The sequence below is a fragment of the Daucus carota genome, chromosome 3 (genome assembly GCF_001625215.2).
Source record: "Daucus carota subsp. sativus chromosome 3, DH1 v3.0, whole genome shotgun sequence".
Classification (NCBI taxonomy): domain Eukaryota; kingdom Viridiplantae; phylum Streptophyta; class Magnoliopsida; order Apiales; family Apiaceae; genus Daucus; species Daucus carota.
This window is the reverse complement of record NC_030383.2, coordinates 284,126-293,303: the sequence shown is the minus strand read 5'-3', so window position 1 is coordinate 293,303 and position 9,178 is coordinate 284,126. Positions and strand designations below refer to the sequence as shown.

At 31.9% G+C, this 9,178-nt stretch overlaps 1 protein-coding gene across 1 annotated transcript; it reads right to left on the bottom strand.

Moving 5' to 3' along the window:
• Positions 1–5,013: 5,013 nt before the first annotated feature.
• LOC108214441 (G-type lectin S-receptor-like serine/threonine-protein kinase At4g27290) lies at positions 5,014–8,451 on the bottom strand. Its single transcript, XM_017386434.2, has 7 exons — positions 7,045–8,451; positions 6,820–6,948; positions 6,546–6,706; positions 6,028–6,238; positions 5,682–5,919; positions 5,455–5,605; positions 5,014–5,386 (listed from the first exon to the last, which is right to left on the bottom strand). Exons 1-7 carry the CDS (start codon positions 8,315–8,317, stop codon positions 5,078–5,080), a joined length of 2,472 nt encoding a protein of 823 aa, XP_017241923.1. The 5' UTR covers positions 8,318–8,451; the 3' UTR covers positions 5,014–5,077.
• Between the last annotated feature and the right edge of the window lie 727 nt (positions 8,452–9,178).

Here is a 9,178-nt window from a genome sequence, read left to right as displayed (position 1 = left end):
CAAAAAATCAGGTTTAAGAATTCTAAAATTGATACAATTCTTTTCTTATTGAATTCTAAAGATGATACAATTCTTTTCTTATTTAGTAATCCTAAGGAAAATAGGATTATATTTATTCAAACTAAAAATAGTAGATAAAATATATAGTATATGTCGTTGAATTTTATATTATAAAATTTTATTTTCAATAAGATATATAGAAGAATAATCTAATACTAGGTCTGTAATCACAACTGTGTTTAACAGTCTAAATAGTAGACACAAACACAAATAATAAATTAGAGAACACGACATGTTCGAATCATAAAATTTATTAACTTGGCGTGTCTAGAATTATTAAATTTAGTCTTACAATTTTTTTAATTAAATTTAAAATTGAAAATAAAATTATAACCTAAAAATCAGGTTAAAAAAATACAATTCTTATTTTCAAAAGTTATAGAACTTATAGTCTTATTTTATCAAAAATTTCAAAGCATATATCTAACAAAGAATTTTCTTAAAATACCAATTATAGAACAAATATAATCAAAAAATATAATTCTTATTTTCAAAAGTTATAAAATTTATAATTTTATTTTCTTTGTTTTTCCTCAAATTATATATCTAAAAAATACAAACCAACATCTTCCGAAATATCAAATTATCTAAACAGGTTCATAGTGCTAAACTCGCATCGTTCCATAATGATCAAGAAGATAGCATCTCTATCATGAAAACATCTTTAAGATCTTCGCAACCTCATTCAAATAGTGTATGCATGAACTTACAACCAATCAAATAGTGTATGCATGAACTTACAACCAATTTCCATAATAGTTCGATTCAATCATATAATTTTTCTGAATTTCGAATAGGAAATAAAATCATAATTCAAAAAATCAAGTTCGAGGATCTTAAAGATAATACAATTCTTTTTCTATTGGATTCTAAAACTAATAAAATTCTTTTCTTATAATTTTTTTAAATTTCGGATGGAAAATATAATTATAATTTAAAAATCAAGTTCAAGAATTTCAAAAGTTAATACAATCCTTTTCTTTTTGGATTCTAAAGGTAATACATTTTTTTTCTTATTTAGGAATCCTAATAGGAATACGATTATATTTATTTAAACTAACAATCATAGATAAAATACAATTTATACTTAAGATTTGTAAGGTATTACGTACAATTTTTTTTCCGATTTAGTCTTATAATTTTATTAAATTTCGAATAGAAAATAAAGGATTGTATAGATAATCATGAAAAAAACTAATAGCAAAAAAAATTAGAACCATAAAAGAATAATAATTTTTAACTAATAAATAGGAATCATATAAAAATAATTAACAAATAAAATAGGATATTTAAAATAGGAATCATTTATTGATTTTATGATAATGTAAATGATTCTTGATTAATATTGTGTTTGACGGGCACGGGAGGCGGCCCAAAATAATTTTTATTTAAATAATAATAAATTTTCTATTAGTATTATGTTTGACGGAAAAGTGGCTAAAATAATTTTTTATCTTTGTTACAATATATTTTTTTTGTTAAAACGGGATCACGTTTCTAAATAATTTTTATCCAATTATAATCTTTAATTTTATCTCAACTAGAATAATTATTATTTGTATTGTGTTTGACAGTAAGGCGACTCAAACTAATATCTAAATTATAATGTTTTGTTATTGGTAATGTGTTTGACAAGAAAGCGGTTCAAACTAATTTTGATCTAAATTATAATATTTAATTTTATCATAAAAATAATAATTATGGATTAATATTGTCTTTGATGGGAGTGGGGTTCGAACTAATTTTATTATTAGCATTGTGTTTGACAGGTTGACCACTTAAACAAATTTTTATACTAAGTATAATATTTTTTTATTAGTGATATGTTTAACTGGAAGATAACTCAAAATAATTTTTATGTTACTATAATATTAATTCGTATCAAAATTTATAACACCGCCGCGAAGCGCGGCTTTATTCACTAGTTATCTACTAAAAGCAATAAACATGTCAAATTACAACGATAATATTATATATAATTAATATATTGGTTAATAAAAGTAGAAAGAAAAATATTAAAAATATGACATAAATATATTTTTTTATATAAAAAAGTTGTTGAGAAACTGATTAAATATATAACTTATATGTATAAAAAGATAGTTGTAGACTTTAAGACTAAAAACTTAAGAGGAATAAAAACTATCATAGAACAAAGCTACACAAGGAGATTATAAAACTAAATCAAGAAAATGGCATAGCACTGATGAGAGTGGAATCCACGTCTGTAAACAAAAAATGACAGAGCACAGATGATAGTGGAATCCACGTCATTCTGTGCATATTTCTGTATCAGTTTCTGTGTACCTAGCATTACTCAATAGATAATGAAGTTATTCCGAGTTCTCGTTTAGATGTGCATTGATAACAAGTACGCGTCATTTTGCAAGCATTTCGAACTAGGGGTGAACACGGGTTGGGTTGGCCGGGTTAGGGGCAAAAATTCAACCCAACCCAATTTAATCGGGTAATAAAAATTCGAACCCGTTAACCCTCAAAAATATTTCCAACCCAACCCTATTATTCATAAGTCGGGTTGGGTAGGGTCGGGTTTATCGGGTTTTATCCTTTTGTATGTAGCTTAGTAGTTTAAATAGACTACACATTGCAGAAACACATTGCAGCATTTCAAAATTCTTGACTCAATCCCAGTCCCAGAGACATAGATGCACTAGTAATAAATTGCAGCATTTGCTTTTCAACTCCATCACTCTCTGCTATGGTGATTAACAAGTATAAAATAGACAAACAGATTTAAACTACTAAGCTACATACAGATTGTGGTTAAATAGACAAACACCTTGCATTTGCATAATAATCTAAGGATGGTTACGAACAATTATTAATAAATTTATAAATATTTACAGAGAAATTAACATAATAACAAGCTATGAACTAGAAGTATAGAGAAATGATTTAGGTCAGATGCTAATGGGCTAGGCTGCAATACTTTGATGGACTGTTATAATTTTAATAGTGGACTACTGGACTATGTTATTTTAAACGGGTTGGGTTGGGTTGGGTGGGGGTTAAAAAATTAAAAACCCTGACCCAACCCAACCCAATTTATTCGGGTTAATAAAAAACGAACCCAATTACTTCTCGGTTTGGAACGGTTCGGTTTGGTCGGCCGAAATAAGGTGTGGGTTGGGTCGGTTTTGCGGGTTAAACAGTTTTTTGTTCACCCCTATTTCGAACCAATGTATTCATAAAATAATCGATTAGAATATTAATATTGGAGACTGAGGTTTGGTTTCAAAAAAGATTGGAGACTGAGGAGCTTCTTTTAGGCTAATACCTTCTTAATTTATGTTTTAAGTTTCAAAAGATAATCAATATACTTATATAAAGGAGAAGCGAGGGGCGTGTAGGTGGCGCCTCTAACATCGCTCCGTTCTATTTTTCTAATTTTCTGGAATTTTTGGATGAAAAATAGCAAAAATTAGAGGGGCGTGTAGGTGGCGCCTCTAACATCGCTCCGTTCTATTTTTCTAATTTTCTGGAATTTTTGGATGAAAAATAGCAAAAATTAGAACTATCTTTTTTAGTTTCGGATATATTAGAAGCAAGTTTCAGAATCTGATTTTGTTTCAGATTATTTATGGAATATAGTAACTTAAAAGTTTTAATCTAATTTTGTTTCAGATTATTTAATTATGGGAAGGAGTAGCACACAAGTCTCTCTGCACCTATAAATACCCCTATAGGTTGTAGGATTTTGGATCATCTAAACACACCTCCTCTCTCTCTCAACACCACAACCCTACCTCTTTCTGGTGATAGTTCTCTTGCTCAATTTCTAATTTGGTGGTGTCGTTCTTCTACAACGATAAGTGAAGGCTGTTTATACGGTATTTGAAAATAAAGGTTGTTACAAGCAAAGTTAGTTATAGACCGCTATGTAACACGGGAGAAGAATATAGTGTTTGACATGATATTGATGGATGATATCAATAAATTAACTATTAGTGATATATGTTTGTTGGTTATTTTTTTTATAATATTTGTTTTGCTAATCGGACATGTTTGTTGTTGTTAATTTTTATATCATTTACTTTGTATAGAGGAAAATATTATTCATGCATTATCTATTTGCTCTGTTCAAGCAACTTTTAAGTGAAAGCTGTTTATACAATATTAAAAAATAAAGGTTGTTACAAACAAGGGTAGTTATAGACCGCTATCTCACGGATTTAAGTTAGATGTTTTTGTGCACAATCAATCCAAAAAAATTGGAGGAAGGTTACAATGTAAGAACATGATTAAAAAAAACGCAAACAAAAATTAAGATTTGTCGTGTTTTAAATTGTTAATTACGTGTAAAAATTTATTTTCATTTTTTCCACCATGAATTATAGTCCAATTTTGCTAATTTATAATATCAAGATTTTTATAATATAAAATTTATTTTATCCTACAAATATTAATTTTGAATCATTAATATATTTTTAATAGACGGTTATAAAATTATTGCATTCTACAAATATTAATATTAAATTATTAATATAATTTTTATAGACCGCCGCAACACGCGGCTTCTCAACTAGTTTATTATTATAATAGTAATTTTATACCGGTAAAAATAAAAAAAACCTAACACATAAATCAAAAATTATTTTTTTTACTTTATAATTAATTTCTCATGTTTAAAAGATATATACCACTTCTTCTATTTTAAATTAAATGTCCACTTTAAAAAAACACACAGTTTAAGAAAAATGAATGTTTAAAAAAAACACCCACTTTTTTTTGTCAAAAAAAAAATGACCGTTATATGTGGAATGAGATTGATCTAGAAAACACAAATAAAAAATATGTAAAGTGAAATTGACTTTGGAAATATGATTTTGCGTTGAAAGTTGAAGTGAACAACTAATTTGAAATTAATTTTTTTCTTAAAAATGAACATATGTAACTTTTTTTTTTAATTTAATGCAGGCAGTCCATGTATAGTACAACTACCAATTCATATTCAGTTATTCACAAAATTTATGCAAACTAATAACAAAAGTGCATACTATCTAGGTGCAAAGAATGAGACACTATAGCTGTTGATGCTAGAGGATGTATGGTTTGTTGATGAAGAAGTTGTGTCATTAGGCTTTCTTCTCTCCGAGTAAAATCCAGGCTTTTTAGGAATCGACAACGGAATTTTACTACTCAGCATCAGAACTACTGATGACATGTTTGGCCTGTCTTCAGGATATTCTTGCACGCACAATAAACCGATTTCAATGACTCGAAACACTTCATGTTCGTTACTCGACTCCAAGATCACCTTATCAGCTATGTCCGCAAGATTGTTTTCATTGTAGCTTCTCCATGCCTATAAAATTTGTCTGTATTAGTTTCCAGAAATTGCCGAAAAACTTAACTATAGGCATATAAACTTACATGGCCAACGAGATTAAGGTTGTGATCTTGATGATGAAAGCCTCTGTTCTTCTTCCCGCTTATTATCTCTAGTAGTAATACACCGAAGCTGTAGACATCCGATTTAGTTGAGAACAATCCATCAATGGCGTACTCTGGAGGCATGTATCCGCTATATGAAGAGAAGTGGATGAAGAATGTCAATTACTGAACTTATATGATAATTGAAATGCTGAATAGAGACTTACTATGTCCCCACTACCCTTGTTGTGCTGGCTTGAGTTTCACTCCCTCCGAATATTCTTGCCAACCCGAAATCTGATATTTTCGGGTTCATATCATAGTCAAGTAAAATATTACTGGCTTTGAGATCTCTATGAATGATTCTTAGTCTTGAATCCTGGTGCAGATAGAGTAGCCCTCTTGCAATGCCGTTTATAATATTGTAGCGCTTTGGCCAATCAAATGATTTGCATTTTTCTTTGTCTGTCATTTGTCAGTCCAAGTTAAAAATCACGATGCAGAGTCAGTAACACAATAGTTTACACAACCAATAACTTAAAGGAAACGTTTAAATTTCAGTTAGGATCATACCAAAAATGAATGAATCAAGACCTTTGTTAGGCATATATTCATAGATCAACATCCTTTCCCCTTCATCAATGCAGCATGCGATGAGCCTCACAAGATTTCGGTGCTGAAGTTTAGCAATGCATGAAACTTCATTCATGAACTCATTGACTCCTTGTCTTGAGTCCTTTGAGAGCCTCTTTACAGCTACTTCTTGTCCCTCTTCCAACACTCCCTGCAATTCAATGTTTAAGATGACTCCTATATATTTCCTAATCTTATACTGATATTTGTTGGCATTAAATTGAATCAGCTAATAAGATGACTCCTCTTGTCTATAGAGTAGAGCAGACATGCTCTGGTAGCAGTAGCATGCATTCATTCGATTTTCAGACTTAAAGTCTGAGTACTAAAGCTCTAACAGATATGCTGCATCTATATAGCGAAACTAGAAAGAAGAGTTATTATGGTGCTTTGCTGCCTCAATGCAGGTTATCATATCCTACGGAAGTATACATAAGTTGTGTTTTCAGCATAGTCACCTTGTAAACAGCACCAAAACCTCCTTCGCCAAGCTTGTTATTGTAGGAGAAATTATCTGTTGCATTTGCAACTTGCATGAAATCAAGCAAAGGTAAATCGAGATCTGGGCTCTCATCTGTATCCGTAGCAGCAAGATTTATTGAGTTGAGTTGCACTATTCCTGCACAAAAAAGAAGAATATACGACCAGTGAACAATGCGCACACATGCTACGGAAAGTTACCTGCTAGATTCAACAAGAAGAGGCGTAAATGTTGTATGCTTAGAAAGTTACCTGCGCTGTTGATCCTTCTTTTCTTGATTCTATACAACATGAAGAGGCAAAATATTGCAGCTAGTACTAAAAAGACAGAAATTAATATGATCCACACTCGCGTCTTTTGTCCAGAATTTTTGCTCCTCTCTGCAAAGATAACTCATTGTTTATTGAAAGTATACTAGTTTGATAACAAGAGAATACTGGAAAAAACAACTCATCATGGCTTATATCGTCACTTACTAAATTCAGATGCGGGCATTCTTACGAATAGATCTTGTCCATCTTCAGAGTATCCTCGCATATCCTTCAAATCGCCAAACCATAACAAGCATCCACTTCCCCCATTTCGAATATCTGTATTTGAATAAGCCGTGCAATTGCAGTCCTTGAAGCACTTGTCCTCGCATTCCACGAGGCTCATGCTCCTGTTATACCAGGACCATCGCGTGTCTGGCAACTTTACACCAGTAATCTTCGAGAAACCATCTCCATTTCCACATTCCAGTGGAACATTGCGCGAACAACCCTCAGCCCAATCGGCTTCCTCCCAGTCCTCTGGATTTTTGGGACTAAACCCATCCATACATTCACACCTCGGAGACTTGTTGACATTGCAAACGCCATTGGATCCGCAAATTCCATAACGATCACAATCGCTCACTTGTAAAGTCAGATATTGTGACCACTCTTGTTTCTCTCTGTTCCATGTGTAACGAGTCGATACGCCGCCTGGTGTCAATGTCAACCTTGTAATAGGAGATTCGGAACGATTAACAAGATCGAAAACATAATACACTTCCTTGTCATTGATGACAAATTTGGGTGTGTAAATTCCATTAGGCTTGAGAACAGGAATGCCGCTAAATCCTGAGCCAACCCAAGGTCCAGTTCTGTACCAAGGAACTGAATCTTTCCACAAAAGTAGCTGCGGATAACCATTTTTATCCACCCGATGGATATAATTACCGGGAGCGGGATCATCCTCACTTTTCCATGGTAGAAAATACCTGTCTACGCCACTTTCCAGGTCATATCCAAATTTCATTCCTGGCAGAAAATTATCCACGGGATGATCAAAACTTTGCCATGCAAAATTTTGTGGCTCACTTTGATCCCGAAAAACAAGATTCCCTGTATCTAGTAGCTGAGCCACTGGATTCTTCACTGATCTCGAAGAATTGGACGTCCATAAGCTGTCAGTACTCTGATTAACACTTACAACAATTCCCCTGCTACTGACCCTCACAACGCCAGAAGTATTCGAGATTGGAGACTCTCTATTGGCCACCCATATCACTGTTCTATTCGATATCTTGTTGAACCATATGCCGAAATATCGGTTCCGGGGATTTCCTTTGGTGCTGAAAAATCCCATTGCAAACTCTCCGCGAGCCGAAACAATGGTCTGTGCATCAGTGATAAATTCACCTGCAGCTAAGGTGTCTGCTGCAGAGGAGAAAGCAACAACTGAGAGCAAACATAAGAACAAGAAAATGGTGCTACTTTCTTTCATTGATGGTTTGGTAATTCTGTTGTTGCTGTAAAGTTTAAAAAAGTAAATGGTAGCAGTTGAAAATCTTGACTATGTTTTATGCAGAGACACCAGTTTCCAGAGTCGACTTTGTTTGTACAAGTGATTTACATGAGCCGACCTCATGATAGATAGATGGTTTAAATTTGGCAAGTCGCAAGTTTGGTCCCAGAGGTGGGGCAGAGGTTCTGGAATATTAGAGATAAAGGGATCATTTTCTTTTGAATAGTCTGCACAGACGAAAATATTATTTTGATTGCTTCAAGTACAGGGTACTTGTTCGGTTGTTCCCACCCAAGTTGGTCTTAGAAAAGAAGGCTGAGCAGGTTAAATTATACTCCCCTCACCGTCAGGTATTTTTTATACTTTTATAAAATATAATTTTTTTAATTTTTAAAATTATATTTTAAATAAAAATTTAAAAAATCAAATATTTGTTCAGGAAAAAGTTTTAAAAAATAAACCACGTCAAAAAGTAATGTTCATAATTGAACGTGACAGATGGATTATTACATTGATTTGGTTTAGCATTTGATTTCTATGTTCAGTATAAGTTCTGTCAGTACTGTCATGAAATTTTTCCAAAAAATGATCATTTTATTAATAGTTTACCTTCTTAAGAAGAATATTCAGAAATTGACGTCATTTTAATAAGATAACTTTCTTTACAAAATATATTATTTTTTAAAATTAAACGAGGCTGAAAAATATTGCAGAGCTTCCTGATTTTGGGGAAGCTTGTATGCCACTGTAAAATATTTTTCAGAAAAAAATGCTGAAAACAGTTTTCTTAAAACAATTTTCTCAAAAAAAACAACCTTAATATTTGGTATCAAATTTATA

Bases quoted from the DNA above. Each gene is read 5' to 3' on its own strand.
- LOC108214441 (XM_017386434.2), bottom strand. From the start codon at position 8,317: ATGAAAGAAAGTAGCACCATTTTCTTGTTCTTATGTTTGCTCTCAGTT. The intron at 6,707-6,819 runs GTAACTTTCTAA...TTTTTTGTGCAG, and splicing joins AAGAAGGATCAACAGCGCAG to GAATAGTGCAACTCAACTCA. The intron at 5,920-6,027 runs GTATGATCCTAA...GACAAATGACAG, and splicing joins TCTTGATTCATTCATTTTTG to ACAAAGAAAAATGCAAATCA.